At 30.9% G+C, this 24,795-nt stretch overlaps 1 protein-coding gene across 1 annotated transcript; it reads left to right on the top strand.

Moving 5' to 3' along the window:
- Window positions 1–2,604: 2,604 nt before the first annotated feature.
- Window positions 2,605–15,661, top strand: m (zona pellucida domain-containing protein miniature). Its single transcript, XM_040725278.2, has 7 exons — window positions 2,605–3,014; window positions 3,969–4,187; window positions 4,263–4,539; window positions 4,624–4,746; window positions 12,073–12,287; window positions 13,221–14,261; window positions 14,911–15,661. The coding sequence occupies exons 1-7, from the start codon at window positions 2,952–2,954 to the stop codon at window positions 15,184–15,186; spliced, it is 2,214 nt and encodes a 737-aa protein (XP_040581212.1). The 5' UTR covers window positions 2,605–2,951; the 3' UTR covers window positions 15,187–15,661.
- Window positions 15,662–24,795: the final 9,134 nt, after the last annotated feature.

Genomic DNA, 24,795 nt, shown 5'->3' with positions numbered 1-24,795 from the left:
TTGTCTTTCGTGAAGCCAATTGTGTGTTTCAGCGTTCCGTTCCAAAATGGAATTAAAAAAGAGAAAATTTCATACATTCTTCAGTATCACTACGACCAAGGTGAAAAGGTGGAACAGGCTGGCAAAAAAATTGTGCTGTTTATGGACCCAATATAGTATCAAGTGCAACAGCAAAACAGTGGTTCCCACGATTCTTTTCTAGTAACATGAACTTTTTACTACTTCACCTATTCTACGTACATATCATGTACAAAAAGAAATTCCTTAGAGTCAACACTATTTACATGAAAACAATTATACCCATATATGTATGTATGTACATATATATTCATGCCTCAAAACATTTTTTTGATGTAGTATAATTTATATATAATTATTTAGGGTATTTTCAAGGTAAATCTTTAAAAAAATCAAAAAAGATGACTAGATATTATATGCAGAAAATGAATATTTAAAATGAATACTTCATCAGCAAATTTATGGCAAAAACATTTAGGTATATTTGAATAATTAAGACTTGTCTAGGGCAATCTTTCTCAAACAGTGGTTGTGACTTAAAAGACCCGCATTTACAAAAGATTAGTCATATTAATTAACTAACAGAATAACTATTGATTAAAAAATACAAATGTATTTTTGTCCAGACTCATTTTTATTGAGCAAAATTATTAGTTCTTATTTTTGGTGACCTTCAAGTGCAATTTACGGTGTTCAATAACGATTAACATGAATAATTTATTAATATAAATGAAAGATAACATATAACTATTATGACTTGAAAAATACAAATCTAACCAATAATCCATTCATTTACTCTTTATTGAAAAAAGTTAATATTAAACTCTTGAGTTGACAGGCCACTAATAAAGGGCCCTCTGTCTACATTGTGAAACTTTTTAAATTCTTTCTCCTATTTATTATATTTCGATGTTTAACCCAAATAACTGATTGTAAACAATTGTCTCAAGAAACTGTAAATAAAAAGTAAGGAAAGTTAACAGAAAAATAACCAAAAGCATAAAGCAACTCAGGAGCTGCAATTCTGGAGCTATCCAGCCGTGGAAAATCACCAACAGAGATATCTAAAGTGCTAGGCTGTAACTACTCTACTGTTTACAGGGTGACCGTGAGAGACACACTAAAAGATTATGTAATGTCAAAATCAAGTCCAAAAGAATTAGTTGAGGCAGTTAAGCGCACCATTGAAGACAAAAGAGACAATATGCCCCTCAATGGCCATTATCGTGAATTTGAAACCAACCAAACCACCATGTACCCCTTGATGCACCATGACTTAACCCTCAATGCCTACAAGAAAACTCCTCGTCAGGCCTTGAAGCCTTTGAATCAATTAAAGCGTTTGATCCGGTGCAAAATCCTACTCAACAATCTTGAAGAGCAAAACTCTTGGTCTCCCCACAGCCTAAACTGTCCCCCCTGGATTTTAGTATATTTGGGTATCTCAAGGGAAAATTTTTGGGAGTTCGATAAATAACAAATGACAAACTGAAGTCTGTTTGAGCCAAAGTTGAGTCCAGCTTTGTAAATAACTTCTGTGCAAAGTTGAACACCATGCTGGAACTTGTCATTAAGGGAAAAGACTGATTGAGACTTTAAATAAGGTGTTCTTTGATTGTATTTATGAATTAAATTTTCCCAATTTGATCATATTTTTTGAAATACAACCATTTTAGTAATTTTTTAAAAACTGTTACACTTTAGACGGAGAAGACTCTAACATATATATTCATTTAAGGGTATTTTTTAATACAGAGATTCTAATAAATTTAGAATTCAATTATGTCAAATACATAGAGATATAAATGTGCAAAAACCCTTGGTAAAGAAAAGGATCACTTTTTTTTTCTTATTAGATTTAAGACTTTACTTCCCATTGAATCATCATTTATTTCTAATATGATGTTAAATACATTTGTAATATAGTAGAAAAATAGTCATATTATTGACAAATATTTTAGTAATAAATAAGAGATGAACCTTTCCCACACTTTCTAAAACAAGAATAAATAAAACGACAATAATTGTCCAGTCAAAAAACAAATCATAGTATAATAAGATCCTTACATTAATAAGACCTTATTCATATATATGTATATAAACATATGATTGAATGAAATGATAAGAAGGAATCAAGAGTCAAAAGTCTTGTTTTTTTCCCCCTCGAAACAAAAATTGCAACTCACTTATTATCTAAATATGTATATGCCTATAAATTAATCTATGCTTGTGCATTTCTAATCAGCGGAGCAAATAGCAATCAAATGTTATTATTATTTAAAGAAATTAATTAGATGATCTCATCTTGGCGGAGGAAGAAAAAAGAAATCTTTAATATACGAATTATCAAGCATTTAATAATGTATTGGTTTGAAGAGAGGAAAGAATAAGGAGGATAGAAGAAGGTAGAAAAACCCTCGACCATCGTACCGGCCTACCAACCAGCGGTTACGCATTTTCTTTCCTTCCTTCCTTAAAAAAGTAGAGGGAGAGAGTGCAGTGCCGTGGTGGATCTACTATTAATAATACTATCCTCTATAACTACACCTAGTACCAAATGACAGAAATTTTCTCCAGATATTTCACAGTGCTTACGGAGCTTTCAACTCGTTCGTGTCGTGTACTCTGATAGAAAAATTAATATATATATATATATATTATTTACATACCCTTATAGATATTATTGGACATCAAAAATTTCATGTTCCTTGTCGAGAGAAGCACCATTATGAATAAACCTTTTTCCTTTTGGTAATAAAACGCATTACAAAAGGAATCAGTGATCTCCCTAATTTGCTAGTGTGACTTTAAGCATAGTCCAAGTGCCGTTCTTTGATACAACATATAGATACAATATTATACATAATATTTGTAACAGAATTACTATATAAATAGTTTTAATTTCTTCTTCTTCTTCCTTTTTTTTGGACATTATGACTTCCTTTAAAAACAGTGCGAATATTTCTTCCAAATTTATTCTACGGATTTTGCTTCTGGTAAGAGATTTTTATATCCAACTATATATTATTTATAATAAATATGATATTAAGAGAATTGCTATACATATATACCTACCCTCTGTCTCAAAAAGATGACATTGCGGCTTTAAATGTAACACTAATTATTATCATTGAAATGACGATGATGCCATCCCACTTTCCCTACTTTAAGATTTTATATAATGTTCTCCGATGGAAAAGTCATGCCAACTACATACTATATGTTATTTTTCTTAAAAGGTCAAGACAGATATCTTTTGTTTTTGCAATATAATAGAGGCACCTATAAACATACGTGATTGAGGTGTTTTAACTCTTGTTTTCCTTATTATTTTTTTGTATTTAAATATCCAACAGGTAGATTAAGCACCTACAAAAATAATGGTATGAATAGTATGAAGCACCTTCTTCCCTCATAATTATGCTTCATAATTTCTTTTACAATGTACAAGTCCCTCTATATACTCGACTACGCTGTGTAACGAGGCTCTAGGGTATATCTTTAAGCTTCAATGTTTCTTTAGAGTAAAAGATATTATATTTCCGCTAAGTTTTGCTACCTCATTATTAAACATTGGTTTAGTGGTTTTTTTATAGTACACAAAAGTGAAATAGTGGTTTTATTATACATAGGTAATCAATGTTATGTACAAAGTACATACTTCCATTTAATGGCCATTTGTTGTTGTTTTGGAAAAACAAACAAAAACAACAAAAATAAGACACAGAATCCCGTTTTGTATATATTTGCTTCTTTTTCCCCTTCGTGAGAGACGTTCCGTCTGTGATCATGCAGGGCTTGCAAATACCATTAAAATTGTTTATTCAAAAAACATTGTACATATATATTTTTCAGGTAGGGAGATCATTCATTTTTATTTGTAGTAGAGGTTTTGTAAGATTTTCTTATCTATATTCATTATTTATTTTCTACTACTATTACCTTACTAGGCAAGTATCTCCAGAGCACAAAATTATAATGGGCTAAGTCGACCCAATTCCATTCCCGTTGGCTCATCATCTTCCTCATCATCCAAAAGCAATCTTTGGCAAAGTCAGAGGCCTCCAGACATGGCCAAAATCACGGATTTAGAAGTCATGTGTGGAAACTCCCATATGGAAGTCATGATCAACTTTGACAGGCCCTTCTACGGCATTGTTTTCTCTAAAGTAAGATCCTCTCTTCATTCGAAGAGATAGTGCCCTAAATTCCACACATATATATATATATTTTTTTTTTTTTAGGGTGCCGTGGATATCTATAATTGCATTTATGTTCAGCCACAAAGCGGGCAGGCTGCTTATAAGTTCAAAATCATGTATGATTCCTGTGGCTCCAAGCCGGATTTAAATGGGAAGTTTTACGAGAACAACATTGTCATTCAGTATGATAAGGATCTCATTGAAGTTTGGGATGAGGCCAAAAGACTTCGTTGTGAATGGTATAATGACTATGAAAAGGGCGTGACAAAGGCCCCCATTCAAGTCTCGGATCTAGATGTAATTGAGTTGAATTTTAGAGGTGGGTTCCCATATTGATTAATTAATTAATTATTAGTATTCTTTATCTACGTTATACATTTTTTCCCCGTTTTTTCTTCTTTAGGGGACAATGTGGATTGTTGGATGGAGATTCAGCAAGGGAAGGGTCCATGGGCAAGTCCAGTGGCAGGGATTGTTCCTTTGGGTACAACACTGACTATGGTCGTTGGGATTGATGATAAGCAAGGTAAGACCATCATCAACTACTCTAATTTGCAACGTATATGACGAGTACAATTTTTAAATATAACCCTTGATTTCACTCTCTGCAGAAAGCAAAAAAAAAAAACACACCTGCAAAAATGGTATATTATAAAAGACATTACGAAGATAGATCCATACATATGCAAGGGGCTCTCATATATAAATATTAAATATTGCCTCATAGAAAAGTATTTTGAAGAAGCACAAGCCAAATTGTGTCTTATAGTATTAATTATATATATTTATAATGTAACAATTTTTTAATGTAATTATTATTATATTAAGCAATACTCTACCGTCTTAAAAAGAATGTAGTGCGTACGGTTGTGTTCGAATCTGAAGCGACGCACCCCTATAACTTTCACTTTCCAATTTTTTTCATATGTTATTTCCTTCTTTATATGCTTCTTTTCGACGCTCTGTTAAAAGAACCAACAAGATTTTTATAGTATTTCATATATATATACAACTATATTAAAAAAAAACCACAGTTGCAAAGTCCTTTTTCACTTCATCTTAGCAATGTGTGAAGGATATATAATGAACATGATCCATTCAAAAAAATATCAGTATTTGTATATTTTATATAGTATACTACTATCAACATGCCCAGGAATGTGCTTGAAAGTGGATAAATACCAAGAGAGAGAGATAGAGAAAAACAGGTTATAGCCCCTCAAAATATTCATGCCCATTTGATAAAGAATAAATATATGTAATTGTCTTTCTCTGTCCTGGCCAAACTTTCTTGTAGTTGGGCAAGGAATGTACAATATTTTACACTCTCAGTAACTGCCTATTTTTTTTTAAACAAGTCCCGTTTCTAGTCGATTTTGTTTTTTTTTTTGTCTTTTTTTTTACCTGGGAAAAAAATATTTTTTTTTGTGTGTATATAAATATATATATTACTACTATAAGAATATTTCAAGTACCTTAATTTCCTTGTATTAATAATATTGATGACTCTTGTTAACATCAACAAATTAATACTCTTGGAAAAAATACCTTTCAAAACTATTATACCCAAAACATGTAGGTATATTCTCCCCCCTTCCCCCCTCATTTTGTCTCATTCCCCAAAAACACGTAGATTAGAGCTGTTAGTTCCTCAATTTTTTGATCACAGCTGTTTGGAAAAATTGATATTTGATAAGGAAATAACTTATGCGAAATTTTATTTCCTACGATGTCATCTTTAGGTCAATATTTGAAAGAATACAAAAGTTATTTATTTCGTCAATAAAGATTAAAATACAGCATTAGTCATTACTTTGCATTTATGAATTATGATAGACATTATTCTAACCTATAAAAAAATCTTAAAAGGTTTTTTTCTAAGGGTACCCCATGAAGCACAAAGAGAGAATAACATAAGAAAATTTTGATCTTTCCTTACTAGGATGAGCACTAGTTGCTGATCAACAAATTTTTCACACTTTTTTCCATAGAACAATTTTAGAAAAACATTATATAAAAAAATTATATCAAATCTATATTTTAATCAAAATAACTAAAAATGTATTTTTACTATATAAATTTACGAAACAAAGTGTTACTATTCTTATTTAATAATTTGATTGAGATATGGGACCCAAAGATGACCTCGTAGAACAATGCAAATTTCCATAGGTAATTTTCATACCATATGAAACTTTTTTTGCACTAACCGTAAGCGAAATTTAAAAAAAGTAGGAAATCAAATTGTTCTTACGTACAGATAGCTGATATCTAAAGCACCTTGAGGTTTTATTAAATATTTAATTGATAGAAATGCGAAAATTTTTGAAATCTTCAGAAGCTTATATTTAAAAAAAAAGTATATTGTGGTGTAATCTTCAAGTTGTTAGTGATTCAATTACTTATTCTTCCCTATTTTTATAATTCAAATCTATTAGCAAGTAAGGATCATTATAGTTTATATAGTGATCTTTGTCAGCAGATATACCGTCTCTCAATTTTAAGAACATATACTTTACACACCGCAGTAAGTGCACCGTGCCAAAATGCCAGCTGATAACTGACATTGTGTGTCTCTCTTCTTGCATATATTATTCTCTACATACCAACTAAATGCTTGCTAATTATAAGTCAAAAGTATGTTGATTTAGGTGTTAATTAATGTAAAAGTCCTTAAATTCCTTTAAATCGTCACGGAGTGTATCCTGTAAAAAAAAACCACATCTAATATATATTTGCTTGGATGGGCATTTGATGTAATATTTGACTTTTAATTAATACATTATAAATATTGGCTCAACATAAAATTAATCTTGTACAAAAAAAAGTATAGGAGACAATCCCAATTAATTTTTTTAAATTTCACATTGGTATATTATACAGATACATTTGAGTCAATTATAGGGTTTTTATTTATATTTATGAGATGAGTTAAGATACTCAAGGATATTATCTATAGCATACAGCCTATGCTTGAGTTATAAGACCTATATATATATATATCCCGATATGGCCGTTCAAATAAAATCTATAAATTTATTATTCTTTTATTATGACGATCGTCAATTAAAGGTAAATCAAACTAATTTCTTTATTGGAAATTAACGATCATTTGTCAAAAAATACAATTTTTCTAAAATATCATTCTAGTTTAATTTTGTGTTGACGGGCCATATATTATGTTTAGTAATTTTTGGACAAAACCACTATCTATTATATTTTGTATTGTTGTACATATCCTATACTTATTCAAACACAGTATATTACGTTTCCTTCTACCGAAAAATTTGTACCTCTCGTCTCCAATCAAGTGTGTTGTTTATCGTTTAAATATACATATATGTACACAAGTATTAATTTCAGCTGTATATTGTATAGGTATATAATATGCAGATGAAGCAAAGAGTCATGCTTGATTTAGCCTTGTCATTCATTGATAATATTTTTTTATTCCTTATTTTTCCTTAAACATAATTTCAATTCAATTCTACTTTCTTTTGAGTAATTTATCACATAGCTTCAGGGGAAGTCAATTTCGTTTATAGCCATACATATTCTATTCTTGAAATAAAAGATAAATAAATGAATACACATTCCTCACTGCAAGTTCTCAAGCTTTTTTTTTTTTTTTTAATCATTTTACATCAGTAAAATGCTTTATACGCCCACGTAGTAATAGAACTTTTATCATATCCTTTTATACTTTCTTCGACAATATTATAATGGGGGCCTCCATGATGATTAAATACTTGACTGCATGGAATTTATTTGTTCATACATTTTTCCTTATGATTTCATGTTTTATTTTGGTAGTGAATATAATTATTGATGGAGACTCTTTATTTAAATAGAAAGTACCTGTGAATAAGTTGAAAGGGTTGACATCAAGATACTTGGCGTTCACTATTTCTCCAAGCCATATTTCTCTTTAAAGAGTTAAGTAATAGGTGAATTAAAACGATTTGAGCGACTTTTTTATTTATTTTGACAATAAAGTTAACATAGTTGGGATTATTTGGTTTTCTGACTAATTTTCAGTTCCTGGGCAATGTAATAAGTGCTCAACCCCTGTCCAACTAAACGATCTCTATTATTGTATTGACATTTTCGACGTCCATATTACCAAAACGGAATCGTTGGAATCATTCCGTTGCTGTTGCATTCGATACTGTATTGGGTTCATAAAGACCACAATTTTTTGACTACCTGCTCCGCCATTTCATCTTTTGGTCCTAGTGAAAAATGTATCGACTTTCCTCTTTTTTACTTCCATTTTGGAACGCTGTTAATACTCAACTGGCTTCGCCTAACACAAAACTGTAGACTTTTTTTAAATGTACGCTCAACCTTTAAGCATACTTTAAGCTTTTTTATGTAATTTATTAATTGTGAGATATGGCTGACTTAATACATCTGTCAAAAAAAGCTCAGAACTTTTTCGTTGACCTAATACATTTTTTAAAGAATTATTTAATCTCTGGGACTCTTTCTTTTGAGAAACTGTTTCAAAATAGCCAGAACAACATTTTAACTCAAAGTTATAGTGGTGTATTAAGTGAGCATTTTTTTATACCTCTTCTAGGAAGAATTTTGCAAATATTTAATAGCACTTGAGGTACGGGTCAGTTCTCAAAAAATTGGTTGGAAAATTAAATGAGGAGAATAACTGATTTGTAAATAAGATCTTCCTACTATGTAAGTCTATTTTGAAATAAGTTGCAATTCCTCCTGTCTAAAAACCATAATTGTTTTTTTGTTTTTGCAAAAAATATGCAAATATCTACAGGGTGTGTAGATAGAAAAATTTATTCCATATAATTAGTAACATCAGTTAGGGTTTCATTAAAGTACTGTTTTTAAAATTGAAATACCTTTTTAGATATGAAATTCAATTTTTACGATTTAGTTCACGTTACAAAAGACAAAAACCTTGTATTTCGAGGTTCTAGGTCAATTTGTGGAAAACATTTTTGGGGGAAAATAATTTGCTGAATTTTCATTGGACAAAAAATGGTATTTAATATACATATGATTGTATATTTTAATTCAATTTAAAATGATAGTATGATAAATAAGTATTCTGCATATATTATATATCATATTAGGTAAATTAATGAGTAGGATCTTTTACCGAAAAATATTTATTTTATTAATTATATTAATTAATGGTCATTACATAAACACAACATTGCGACAAATAATAATCTATATATTAAATGTGAATGTCTGTGTATGTTTGTCCTTCAATCACAGCCAACCCAAAAGATGGATTTCCCTAAATTTTTTCACGTAGGTTCTTAAGGCTCCAGAAACGGTTCTATAGCAATTTTTGGGCCTTCAAGGCAATACGGCCTTTAAATAACATTTTGCTTGTACAACCTGAGGGTGGAGTGCATTTTGAATAATGAACGAGTTCTTTGATGCTCAGGGAAGCAGCGGTGGAAGAATTTAACCTGCCTCTGATACCAGCAACCCACAACCCGTGGCTGGGGGTGTATTCTAGCTTAATAGAAGGGGTTCTTGGTGCTTAGAAATACTGCGACAGCGTAGTTTGAACTGCCTTGAGGTCCAGTACTTCTCCTGTACAACCTGGGGTGTATTTTGGGATATTAGAAGGGTTCCTTGATGCTCAAGAAAGTGTCGGATCCCAAATAAAGCAACTAATTCCGCATCAGGAGAAAGAAGAGTGCCTAAATATTAGTAAACTCATACTCAAAAAACCAACATGAGTATAATTCTTAAAATTTTACGATCTGTACTTTTTGTTGTATGATAAGAAGAAGAATTCTTGATTATTTTTAAATTCTTTAGGTCCCGAGCAAAAGTACTGTAGTTTCTATTAAACTTAAAATATCTAGCACAATTATTGCAATTTATTATATATTTCTACAATGAGGGAAATCTGGAAAAGCTCTTGCCCGTAGAATCACGCTTATATTTCTGTATTGTTATGTCTCTAGTCATAGAAAATGTGTTTTTTAATAATAAAAAATAACTTTTTGATATTTGCACCTGGCAAGAAAACTATAAACATCGAAACGAGAGATTTGTAACCTATGCCTTCAAAATAGGCACTCTGCGATTGTATTAAACTTGAATCTGTACAATCATATTTACATTATTATATTTTAAAAATACAAACATATATCTTACATGAAAGATCTCAGCTGGAACAACTTGCATGATAAATATATAATTATATATTAAATGATTGTACCTTATACTTCAATTGAAGAAAATATCTACGTATTAACAATAATACTTGAAGGGGGAAAAAAATACATGTAGCAAAATATTTATACGTAAAAATGTAAAATTTCACTTATTAGATGATTGTTTATTTCCACAACTCAAGAAAAGTAGATTAATTGTTATTTAAGTTCAAACGTAGGAGGGAGTCATGTTTTTAACGGGAGAATACGCACTCATGCTTTTTCTACTTCTTTTTGACCAACTTAGGGCTATTGTTCAAAGTATGATAATTATTAAATGAAAGGGGAATTTTAACAGTTGTGTAATGAATTTCTTAAAAAAGTAAAATACTTTCTATTGGTTGCCGTATTTCTTTAATCTCACCAGAATAATAACTAATTAATTATGTTTTTTCAAACTCTTTAAGACATTAACTACATTTTTGTATCGTGAATGGTGAGTAATTGGTCAGATGGAGTTACACTGATTAAGTATAAATAAACAGTATAGCATCACAATTACTCAATCTTACCTAAGATTTATCTTTGAAGTCAATATACAAATATGAGGGTGGTTTGACAAGTTTCCCACCTCAACGTAAAGATGACAGCACTTGTAAATAAAAGCTAGTTACATCTTTCTATCATCTGTTGATAGTTACTCATCAAAGTTTCAACCATTTTGGAATCGTAGTGGTTATATAAATGTTGTTTGTGGGAGTTGATGGGAGGGTTTTTGTGAAAATGAACGAAATTGAGGCTCAAGCTGTCATTCAATATTTATTTTTGAAAGCGTAGCCTTTAAATAGATTCAAGCAATAGCCAACATATAAATGCTCGTGTTGTTAAAATTTGACTCAGTCTAAATCAATCCAACTCGGAGTAATTGAACCAAAAACAAAAAGTGTGTAATAAACAATTATTTTGCAGAAAAAAACACTGAGTACTTTTGGGACGGGTTACAGGGATGGAAACATCGCTGGTAGAAGTATGTAGATTTAGTAGGGGACTATGTTCAAAATACAAATGAAGAAAAAATGTCTTGTATCTTTGTTAGGTGGTAAGCTTTTCGAACCATCCTCGTAGTATATTTCCTTCTCTATGAACGACGAAGATGCGAATCTAAGTTTATCGAGTTGAAGAGAATAATATCTCCCAAGTTCATTTTCCACTGAGCTACGTCGTTCCATTTGGAATTAGAAGAATTTATTCAATTAATTATTATTTTGGTTACATATTACACTCCTTGATTGAACCCATTCACCGAAAATATATATCATAAGGACACAAATAGTTAACCTTGATATGACTTACGGAACCTCTTGGAAGAAATAGTACAAATATTTACTATTACCTCATTTGATATTAAAATAAAATAAAACGAAAATTATTTCAACTGACCTCACGTCAAATCCTTGTTTTTTTGTTTTTTTTTCATATTTAGTATGTAAAAAAAGTAACATATGCAAATTCTTTATTTTCTACCATCATTTCACAACAAATAAAATATGTACGTATACGTATATAAAAAAAAGTAATTTCTATTTTCCAAAGGAATAAATATATTTTCTATTGTACTTATTTGTATATATAAAATTTTCTTCATAAATTTATTTTATTTCTGCTAACATTATTATTATTATTACAATCATTATTTCTAGGTGAATTTGATATGCGCCTTAAATCATGCGAGGCCTCGGACTCTAAGAGTCGACCCATACTTTTATCTGATGAAAATGGCTGTGTACTTCGCCCCAAAATGATTTCTAAGTTCATGAAAATGAAGAGCTCTGACTCACGAGCTACCGTTGTTACCTATGCCTTTTTTCATGCCTTTAAATTCCCAGACTCTATGGCTGTTAATATTCGTTGCAAGGTGAGTGAGTCATTATCATTATTTAGACATATTCACCTATGTACTTTGTGTTTGTTTTGATTTTTTAAATATATAAATATGAAGTTTTTTGTGCCATGATTGCATGTTAGGAAAAAGTAAATTAAACAAAAATTAACTTTCAAAACTCATGATCAATCAGGAATCCAAAATTAGATTGGGGAAAAAGTAATTTTATAGTTACAGCCTCTTTTTAAACTAAGTATGTCTTGTTCATTATTGATCACATCGGATCATACGATAAAAAGTTGAAAAGGAATGTGTGTATACTATAAACGCTTAAAGAAAAGTATTGCACTTGGCCGGTTCAGTTGTGAATAATCATGTGTCGAGAATGGAGGTCTCAAAGGAAGAAATTCGCCATATTTCCCATTTGTACTACCTGAAAGGCAAAAACTCGTTGAAAAAGACCAAGAGCCAATACTCTTTAGGTTTGTGTTGCTCAACAGTGATGTAAGAAAACAAAAATTCTGCTCAATTCTGCCCACTTCATTAAGCAACAGATGTGGTCAGGTTTGTTGAATAGGAGACAACTAGACATCATGAAGACAACTCCAGGCCGCACGCATTTTTGATGATGTCCCAGAAGCTCTGGGAGCTCGGATGGGAAGTTCTTATGCAGGCCTATTGAAATTGTTTGTCTGAGTTTTTTGCCCATAAGTACAAGGGCTTCTACGAAAGGGCATTATAAAGTTGGATTCTCGTTGGCAACAAGATATTGAACAGAACAGGGCATACTTACCTTAATTTGGATGCCTGTAACACTTTTATAAAGAATTGAAATAAAGCGAAAATTACAATATTACTTTTTCCTCAACCTATTACATGCATAACAAACCTACTTAATGAAAATAATTGTAGTTCGAACGGTCCAAGTTATATTATAAATGATTATTTATTGTTCCAACTCCTCAGGTCGAAATATGTCGCTATGGATGCCCAGAGCATTGTCAAAATCCTGGAGGTTATCAATCACGAGAGAGAGAAGTCAGCAGCTATATTGGACCCAATATCCTTAAAAACGGAGTTGCTCCAGTTCCTATACAAATCCATCAACAACAGAGTTCCGCAGCATCTTCTCCTGACACATATAAAGTGAAATTGGACACTTCTATTAATAGACCTAATCGGCAAACCCGAATAAATGCTGGAAAGAAACATAAAAAGAATACGAAGCGTCCTCATGAACGACAACACAATATCCCTCATAAGGAGCAAGAGAGAAAAGCTGCTCCGAATCAGCACTTTATCTCTCACTCAAGGAAGATCATTCCCGAGGGGAATAGACACTTTGCTACTTCCCGTGTTTCACTTGAAACAGCACGTACTGCAGACCCAAAGTCCTCCAAACAAGGAAACTCTTTCACAAATCTATTTAGTAACTTGAAACTCCCTACAATCCCTTCCTTTTTTGGAGGCGGGAGTGAAGAAAAGGATAAGAGCTCTCGCAATGGATTTAAAAGTGAAGCCATTCCAGTGTCTTTGGGTGTCAGACCCGAGCCTCTGGATTTACCTCCATCCAAACGCCCATCTGCTGTACCCGTTCAACGCACTCGAAAACACGGGCAGCCTCTTGTTTTCCCTTCCTCCTTCAACACTCCAAGCTCTCAGGGTATCGAGCCAATCGAACCACTTCCTGGACAATCTGGTCGAACCTTTCCTTATGGTCCACGGAGTTTGAATCTTGAAGCTATTCAAGTGGACCTCTTGGATGATATTAAGGGAGAGGATACGGAAGAGACAGCCATGTTGGAAGAGGAGCCAAGTGAGGAGGAGCTGATGAAACAAAGTCACAAGAGTCGCATCCGTAGAAAAAAACGCTCAGTGTCCCATTCAAGAACTGAAAGAAGTGCTGAGCTAGGAGTATCTTCAGCCTATGAAGTTATCAGTGAGGTGGATTTGGCGTTTGAAGCATCTGATGTCGTAGAGGATGCAGGAAAAGTTACCACATTTCAAGTAAGTAATAAACTGCATTCATTATTCCTTCCACAGGGGTGTCCACAGGATTATAAATATATATAGATTTTTTTTTTTTGTGGGGGGGGGAGGAAAAAAATCGATTTTTTTTTTTCCAAATATTCACATTTTTTGAAAAAGAAAATCAAAAATCCAGTGCTTTTGACACAAAATTAAATTTTTTGGAGAAAAAATTTCAACAATTAAATTTTTTAGAAAAAAATCTCAAAGAAAATCAAAAATCTAGTGCTATTGACACAAAATTAAATTTTTTGGAGAAATATATCAAAAATTAAATTTTTGAAAAAAAAATTAAATTGTATGGATAAAAAATTTCAACAATTAAATTTTTTAGAAAAAAATCTCAAATTCCTTATAAAAATACTAAAGTTTTTGGTTTTTGAAATATTTAGCTTAATCAAAAGCTGTTCAAAAAAAGATATATAGTTTTTGAAAAAAAAAATCAATAAAATAAATATTTTTACCAATATTTTCGTGTTAAAAATTTGTCATCCAAGCCAAAAAAACAAACCGCTAATAACAAGCAAAAATTCCTTTATTTGGGGGAGGGGTTACAACCCCTCCAGCTCACCGTCCTGCAGAAACGCCTGTTCTATTTCTAATAAATATATATATTCTTATTTTACAGGGCCGAATGAAAGGCGAAGAAATAGTCTATGGCATCTGTCTTCCTACAACGAGCTTTTCTGCAATATTTGTTCTGCTTGCACTCCTAACAGTTATATCCGTCCTCGTTTCGGGTTTTGTTTGCTATCAAAGACAATTACAAAAAGTGGCTGAAGAATCCGCTCCAAAACCCATCCCACGAAGATCCTCCTTCAGAACAATTTTTAAACAAAGTTCTGAGGGTGCTAAACCCAAGAGGAAACATGAAGTCGGCATTCCTCCACCTGCTGTCTTCTAAAACGAACACGTATCATTTCAATGAACGAAGGATTTAAAACAACATTCATACACAGTGATTGGGATCTATCGGACTTCCTGTAGAAAAGATTTTTACAAAATAATAAGTTTTTTTTTTGTGAGAAATCTTTTTCTTTTTTTTTGCAATGAATATAACCGCTTATTTGGTTAATGATTATATATATAATCATAATATATTGTTTTATTTGAATTGAAGATATTTCGGTGTTCAAATATTTTCCTCATGTAAAAATCAAGTGTGTTTACGGTTAGAAATGAATTATTTTTTTTTTTATCATTTTTTTTTTTCTTAAAAAAACTATTTAGAAAGTTTTATTTTATTTTTTTTAATTTAAAAATTATTACATAGATAAATCACCGTATTTCTTTATATATTTACTTATATATGATGTAGTTTATATTACTACATGATTTTCATATAGAGTAATGAAATAAGATTAAATAAAAAAAACAAATAATAATGAATCCTAGAGCATATTGCGAAATCTTCATCTTTAGCCAATGGTTACCTGCACAATATAATTATTGTAGAAAAGATATCATTTCAAATTTAACAGATTGTTAGATGAATCTGTAATTATTTTTTTTTTTTTTTTTGATAGGGTGAAATTTATCAAATGTCTTCACTTAACATTATATTTGTATATTAGGGGAGTTTTTTTTTTATCAGACTTTGAATTTTGATTAGGGTTAATGCAGAAAAAGTTGTGATATGGTATGAAAATTATCTTTACAAAATTTTATCTTTAGGTCACACATCTTGATCAAATTATGAAAAAATATAAAAACTGAGTAAATATAGATACTAAATAGAGATGTTTTAAATTCTGCATAAAATATTTTTGATATACATTTTTCTTACTTATAAAAAGTAAATACAATTTTTTTTTTTTCTAAAATTATGTCATGGAGCAAAAACAGAGACAAAAACTCTTTACTTGGTAAATATAGATACACTAAAAAACATTTTTAGTTATTTTTGATAAACATTTTTCTTACCTATAAAAAGTATTTCAAGTTTATTTTTCTAAAATTGTCTTATGGAGCAAAAAAATAGAAAAAAGTATAGTGATTCGCGTATAGAACGCATCAGTTTTTTACATTTTGATTGTTATTCTCTCTTTTTACAGCATAGATTAGCTATATAAAAAAAAGGCTTATTGATATATGGTATAGGTTAGAATCATTTATATCATAATTTATTAATACAAAATAATGATTAATGCTATATTTAATTCATTATTGAAGAAATAAAGAATTGTTGTCTCATTTTAATCTTTGATCGAGATGTGCTACCTAAAGATGGTATCCTTGAAAATGAAATTTTGCATAGGTCCTTACCATATCCCAAATTTTTCGAAATAACCATGATAGAAATTCGAAAAAAGTTGAAACACAAACCGCCCTAATATTCATGTACTCGTTAACGTTCTCCAGAGCCAGAATATTCATTATTATAGTTTTTTGGCATTAGTTCTATTTAAAAATATTACAAAATAAGAAGAAATAAACCTTATTTTATAAGCGTACATGTTATACATGAATAATTGACTTTGGTGCAGATGTGACAGACTTGTATTTCGTCACATTTTGATACAGATCATATGTTTTATATTTCTGGGAAGAGTGCTTATATCATTTAATTCGTATAGTAATACAAATTTATATATACCATAATACATACATACATATATATTTTTGTCCTGTCCTTGTATCCTTTTTCTACATTCTTTGGTTGTATGTGTATTTTTTTAAATTTTTTATTCTCTCAAAATATGTTTGATCTCTCTATGTCAGAGAATTAAATTCTTTAGTTTTTATCAATCTATATATATAATTACATAATCAATTGTATTCTGATAATTTGATACATAATCATTTCTTTGCAACTATATGTACTTATATTTTATGTCAAATGATGTGTTTTTCATATCAAATATATTGCGTAAAATAACTTGTTGTAGGATATTTTATTTGATAGTGTAGAACACATAAGACTTGGGGTGATATTAAAATATTTTTCAATCTGATGTTTTACAAATGATCAGTACGGGGTCCTTATCAAATCCTTTGATCCTTATCAAAAGTGCAGTACCCAGGGCGTCTACAGGATTATATTTTGGAGAGGTATGGTTTTTGGATTTTTTTGAAATTTTATTCAAAAATCCATATTTATTTACAAAAAAAAACTCAAAAATTAAGTTTCAAATATTAATTTTACTAGAAAAAAAATTCAAAAATTCATAGCATTTCAGATAAAATTAAATTTTTTGGAAAAAAAATTCAAAAATTAAATCTTTTCCTCTGCTGCATAATTTATCGGAATAACACAAACAAATCATAGTATAGCAAAAATTCCTTAACTGGGGGAGAGGCTCCAATCCACTCTCTGGAGACGCCACTGGTACCTACGTATGGATGCGGAACCATTTCAAAATAAATGGTACGAATATACGGTACGCCCTAAAGTGCAATTAACCCGTTATAGGCGATATGCTTATTAATTTACCTGCCTTCTTTATAAGTCCTTCGTCATATTGACCAGGTTTCCATCTATTTTTTGAGAGAAGCAGCTAGCGAAAGCTTGAAAGATACCAATGGCGTATCCCATTATTAGGTTTACCGCTCAGTTAAGACAATATTCCATTGGAAATCCTTTCTTTTTTTTTCCCTTTAAACAGCGAAACTGCTAGTTTAACCGATTTCTTATTTTCCCCATAACTTTTTTGATTTTGAAAACCTACTTTTGATTTATAGCTTAACCTCCTATCTAGTCTCCTTGAGTTCCGAAAACAATTTTTGTGTTTTGGTTATGAAATAAACCCCCTTAATATGGCGCCTCAGAAAATTGGCACTCTCGACTTAGCCTTGCCAGGTCCAAAAAGAGACCCATGCAAAATTTAAGCCTCGTAGGCCCATGGGTGTGGGCACATAAACTTTATTATATTGATATAAGATTAAAGATGAGCGTGGCAGAAAAAAAGAAGCTTGAAACTATTACTCCAGAGGATTTAATTTTGTAGTAAGATATATATTTTTTTAAAGAAAGACTAAATCTGAATAGATTAGGTCTCTTGAGGTATGAAATCGATACAAAAACACTTTTTAAATACCCTTTTACTTCCTCTAAGCAAAAATTGCTCCGTTACAGAATCTCTATTTCATCAATACTTGCACGATTCGTTTAACCAATCAATCGAATAGTCAAGATGAAAGTATAAATCGCACATTCTGTAGCGATAAACTAGAAACGTCAGTACACATTCCCTACGCGTCTGATAAGATAAGTCATTGGGTACAAATGTCTGAAATATATAACAAAAAAATCTACAAGTCACGACCTCAAAACTGATTGGGGAGTGGGCACGGATCCCAATCTTCCTAGGGATCTGAAGGTGAAGGCAAAGTGCAAATAAATAATTTGTTCATCCAGATGCAACATGCAACCCATTCCAACAAATTTGGAAGGTGTAATCGGTAAAGAACCCGACGTTTTGGCAAATTTCTCCGAGAATGGTCATTAATGTGGAATTTTAAATATTTATGTTAAATAAATGAAAAAAAGTTGTTGTTTTTAGTTTCGTTTTATCTTGTTTTTCTCATTATTTTATGTCCATGCCAGATATTTTTTGAGAGTGTAGTTTATTAGGTTAAGATTTTTGTCATAATTTGAAATAAATGTCGATGAAGCAAAGGAAAAAAAAGACTAAGTAGAAATTAATTTAATAAAATATAAATATGAAAAATAAATTTCCATACTTAACCTATTTATATATTTGATTCTTTTTAAAAAATATAAAAAATATCATTCATTTTCATGGAATTGTAAAAATGTCATTACTTAAACAACTAGAATTAAATATATAGTTTATTTTAACTGTAAATATTACACAGTCAACAATATACATTTATTATGCATGACTGACCGTCACACTCTACCATTTGCTTATAGATTTGTTTTATCAAACCTAACAAGAAAAATAATAAATCACAAGGTATGTTTTTTTTAAGTATTTAATAGTTATTAATCATCATTGGAAGTTTCAGAATATGCAGACCCCAGTCAAAGAATAATATGAGTCATCTTTTCATAGTGGTTTCAGCTGTGGATTTAGGCTAAAAAAAATCCTTTAGATCTACTTTATTTATATTAATTGATTGATAAAAAAAATCAAGTGAATATATTTTCTGAAACAGATAATTTAAGCCTGGAAGAAAAATTTAATTTTTTTTAAATATTATAATTTCCTTAAATACAAATAGGTTTTTATAACTTTTTCTTCCCTTAATTCTTTTGTAATCATTCTCAAGAAAAGATATATTATTCAATAATACATTTACTATTTTTTAATTAATAAAGATTTTTTTTTTTAAATTGCCAATGTGAAAAATGATCATTGTGAAAAAAATCCCCAAAACTTGTTTAGCGTAATGCAGGACCAGCAAGAAAGTTAAATCACACTGCCACCACTTTACAAAACATTTAGGCCCCATATCAATACTTCAAAATGAACACCAAGCCTATGGCCTCAAAACTACAATAACTACACGGCTAACAGAGAACCCCAATTATTTATAAAGTACATTATTTTTAAATGTGACAGTCCCAGTAAAAATATTTTCATTATACTATAAACTATAAAAATTAACATATGCCCGAAATATAATTAGAGCAACATCCGGAGGGCCTTACATACTTTTTGAAGTGTTAGCGGTCGGTTTTAACCTTCTTGTGGCCTCACCGTAGTAGCAAACAACCCGTGGGCGGGGATTTACTTTGAAGTATTTGCAAGGGGTCTTTATGCTTAGTGAAGTAGCGGTAGTGATTTTGTATCTGCTTGTTGGCTTTGCCTTAATCAAGCATTGGGCCCGGGGCTCATTTTGAAGTATTAAAAAAAACATAAATGATTTGTGATGTAGCGATAGGGGTTTTAACCTTCATGATGTCCGACCCGTTTACTTAAACTACCCATATGATCGGGGTTTATTTTGAATTATTTGAAGGGAGTCAAAATGCTTTTTAACCTGCTTGGTGGCCTTACCATTCATAAAACAAGTCTTTGTAGAAGTTTTTTGATTTTGTTGTTAAATTATGGAAAAATTTCTGAATAATAATTTCTCTAGGGAAATTTTGACCAATGGCAATTTTTCTTATCAATGACAATTTTCTCAAATGTAGTTTTCCTAGAATCTTTTTTTCAACTCTTCTTTTAATTTAATCTATAAATCTGTATATTTAGCTTTGAATCTTATTATTCTATTAGATCGCATTATTATCCTTAAAACGACATACTAGTATATTTTAGTTGAATTTTGCGATATGGTTAATTGAAATATTGCTTGAAAAATATGGTTTTTTATTGGCAAATCTGAATAAATTATTTGACAAAAAATGTTTTTAAATTTTTTTTTTTTTTAAATTATTATTTGCATAAATAATGGGGCATGAGCGGTTTTTTTACTTATATGCATTTGCTTACAATAGTGGTGCCACCTTGTGGCAAAATAATTACAACTAGTATGTATAATGATACTATTATTTGTAAATTCAAAATTGTAAATGAGGCACAAGAAATATAAATTAAAAAGGACTATATACCCTTTTTGTATAATTCATTAATGTTGTGCCCTCAATCTACATACGATCACACCACCTTGCGGTTATTTTTTTGCTCATGACTTATTATGATTAAGAAACCACATGTTTTTCTTAAAATGATAGCATGGTTAATTTAAGAATTATAACAAATAAGCAAATAAGGCTTAGAATACAACAAACATTATCAAATAAAATCATATTTATCATACAAATATTTGACAGAAAATGAAATTTTCCAAAGTTTTTGTAAAAAAAACATAGAAAAATGTCAGATCAAAGTTGGCTTAAAACACATAAGAGAATGATTCGATACAGTTATCAGCAGATATTATTGAAGGGGAAGAAGAATATGAAACACTAGCTTAGGGTTACCCGGCGTTGTTCAGGCCAAGAAGGGAGTCACAAGGACAATGGTCAATACAATTTCTTCTTATTGTTTATACCCCTTCCGTGGGGCGAGTGTTAGGGTATTCTAACAGGGAATATAATATAACTCCTGCATATTATACGAAAGGTATTATTAGGAACTTTAAAAAAATGTGTTCTAAAGTTCAAATAGGATATATGCAAGAAAAAAAATTTCTAGATAAGAAGTCCATAATTTTTTTTTCTCAAAAAATAACCAAAATAAAATTCCCGAGGAGAATTGCAAAAAACTCTTTTTGCACTATTTTTGAAAAAAAAAAAAAGTAGGTAATAGCATTTATTGTCCTTGTAAAGAGAAACACAAACATACCAGGATTTTTGTTTTTGTACTTGCAAAACTAAAAGAGTAATGGAGAATAATGTCGTCGAAAAGATAACACTTGATGACTTGTTCATTTTTGCAAATATTATGTAATATATGTTTTGGAAATTGAAAATAATATATTGTAATGTTTATATTTATAAATCCCTAGTTTCACACATTTACAATAACTTTCTAAGTTTGGTTTATGTGATTTTCAAACGTTTTTGATGTTAGGCAACAGCTTAAAGAATAATAAGTTACACACCGTATTATGTACATATATGTACAACAATATCAATCCTGAATAGTTCTATCTCCAATCCCAAATATATTTATAGAACATCAAATCCATCATATTTAATTTCTTTTTTTACTATTATCACTCTAAATCCTCTTTCCCCTATTTTTGACGCTTTTTAAATAAATATAGGCTAATCAATTATTACACTTGAGATGAATAGGAGATGATGCAAAAAAAAAAAAAAGAAGTAAAACACAAGCACTCCTTCCTTTAAATACCTAGGTGGAAGTATTCCAGAAATCTTTTTTTTTTTTCTTTCAAATCCGATTACTCATGTGATCCTTTGTTTTATACACATGTGGTGGCTCAATGAAAAAGTAATGAATCAAATAGAAAGAAAAGGAAAAATGGAGTGCACCAACGTAAAAACAATCTTGAACAAAAATCAAGAAAACCCCAATACCGAGTGGTCCATTAAAATCTGACCACTATGAATTTTTAACTTTAATAAGTGTAATGTATTAATTATAGGAACACAAACAAAAGTAATACTCTAAACAGATGTGTGTCTGAGCTCCGTTAATCATTAATGAAACCACCCTTAGCGGCAATGATGGCTTCCAGGTGGCGACGGAAGACCTGATACGCGCTACGGATGTAGTCCTCTGTCATGGCGTCCCAGTGCTGGCTGAAAGGGGCTTTGAGGGCCTCGATGTTTGAATGACGAACACTGCAGGCCTTCCCTTCTACACACATCCAAAAGGTGAGTTTCTTTGATTCCTGGTGTCAAAAAGTGGCCTCTTCACTTTCACTAGGCTCTTTCCACCCACTTCTTTGATAACTCTCTTTTGGATAGTCTGGTGTGAAACCCCAAGATCTCTTGAATTAGTTGATAAACTTGATTTTATAAAAATTACTTATATTGTCCCTTTCAAATAAAATCTGTCTATTTCCCAATATTTTATTGGAACAATTAATTTTGACGACTTTAAGTGTAGTTTGCGGCACAGCCAAAGGGCTAATAAGAATAATTTGTTGCTAGAAATTGAGGATAATTTCTCAAAAAATACCAATGTATTCCACGCACCATTTTGAGGATAATTTTTCTAGCCTGCTTTTATGTTGATTCCAAGTTTATGTTTGACTTCATAAATGTTTCATGAACATATTTACTTCAATTATGGACTTTATATTCATTTTTTTGGAATTATAGGGTGTATTTTATAATGTTGACTATAGGTTGATATCTTCGTTTTATTTATGATACTTTATTTCGGCCCGATATGACACATTTATAATATTTATTACATTTTAGTAATACATCTATTGAGACCAAATTTGTACCCCCAAACATGTTGCCCATAGATAAAACCAGGTTGTAGGTTGTTCCTAGGTCCGGACTGTAAGTTGGATGTATTAGAACTTCACATCCGAACTGCCGGAGCCTCTGGTGCGTTATTAAATATGTATGCGGCCTGGCGTTGCATTGATGATGTATTTTTGTCTCCTATTCACCAATCCTGCTGCTTCTGTTCGATGGTCATCTAAGACAAAAAATAAATCGCGAAACTGCTGTTGTGCAACACGAACCAAAAAATACATCGAAAATTTTCTTGGTCACTTTTGACGTGTTTTTTCCTTTCAGATAGTAGAAATGTAAAATATGGTGAATTTCTTACAACAAAAACCTACATATTCGGCCCATTATAATTGACGACTGTACTGGTCAAGTGTGATACTGCCCAAAAAGCGTTTGTGGTATATATTCACACCCTAACAACACCTTATTGTATGATCTGATGCGACCAATAATGAAAAAAAAATATTTTTTTTTTTAAAGTGGAAAATACGCCATTACTTTTCTCCAACTTAATAAAATTACACAGACCTACTTGAAACATAATCTTATTTAGCTCCAAATTTATTCAATTCAACATGACGTGATATTATTTAGGTTGAAATCCTTGTAGCCTGATTTAGTGCTGACAGGCTCAACTCCATATTATAACTATACTACAAATTGAATCTTTACGCAAACGTTTTCTATTTTTTTTAGCAGGAAGGAAAACAAAAAAAAAAGAATGTACGTGCCCTTATAAGTAAAGGAAATAACAAGGTTTGGTAATGTAGACGTATGTACCTTTAACTAATGAAAAAGAGGTCAGATTTTAACTTTGGACATGACTTTCCTATATTTATGAAAGTATCCATATAATAACTTAACTTTTGAGAACCTGCAAATATTTTTTCCTAATATTTTCTTTAAACTGATCAGAGTTAAAAATAAATTTTTGAATCGTGTGTGATGGGAGGAAAAAGAGTATTAAAAATAAGTCCAAATATGGTTTCAATGCGTAAAAAAGACATTCAATAGCACATCATACGAGGATGGTATGAAAAGTTTCCGACCTAACAAAGGAACAAGACATTTTTCCTGATATAGTCTCCTTGTGATTCACCACACTTCTCCAAGCAATGCTCCCATTTCTCTAACACGTCCAAATAGTCCTCGGCGTTTTTCTCTGCAATGTAATAGTTCGTGAAGGTATCTCCTCATATGGTGGAAATCTTTGCTGTCCTAAAACTCGGATATATTTTTCTGATACTCGATGTTGTCCGTTTAAAAAAAACACTCACATCAAATCACTCGAACGAATGTTTTATAACAACTGCGCGTCCAAAATGGCTGAAAATTTGGTGTGAACAGATGTTTGATAGATGTGACTGGCATGTATTATGAGTGCTGCCATCTTTGACGTCAGAAACTTTTCTGCCAACCCTCGAATAAACTTATTTTGTTCTTCATTATTCTAACAAATTCTAAACGAATTCCATCGATAAACTGATCTATGGAGGTACTATGACTAATATTTGGGATAATGAAGCCAAGTAAAGTTTTTTTTTTAAATTAGGGAACGTTTATCAAGGACCAATTACAGGAACGGGGCTGATGTGAAGTTATTTAATAAGGACTGATACACCCTACGTAGATATCCCTAAATGTATTCTCATGTGGGAA

The sequence above is a fragment of the Lepeophtheirus salmonis genome, chromosome 14 (genome assembly GCF_016086655.4).
Source record: "Lepeophtheirus salmonis chromosome 14, UVic_Lsal_1.4, whole genome shotgun sequence".
In the NCBI taxonomy this organism is placed as follows: Eukaryota; Metazoa; Arthropoda; class Copepoda; order Siphonostomatoida; family Caligidae; genus Lepeophtheirus; species Lepeophtheirus salmonis.
The sequence above is the reverse complement of the archived record's forward strand: the minus strand, read 5'-3'. Positions and strand labels throughout refer to the sequence as shown.

Bases quoted from the DNA above. Each gene is read 5' to 3' on its own strand.
- m (XM_040725278.2), top strand. From the start codon at position 2,952: ATGACTTCCTTTAAAAACAGTGCGAATATTTCTTCCAAATTTATTCTA. The intron at 4,540-4,623 runs GTGGGTTCCCAT...TTTCTTCTTTAG, and splicing joins AATTGAGTTGAATTTTAGAG to GGGACAATGTGGATTGTTGG. The intron at 4,747-12,072 runs GTAAGACCATCA...CATTATTTCTAG, and splicing joins TGGGATTGATGATAAGCAAG to GTGAATTTGATATGCGCCTT.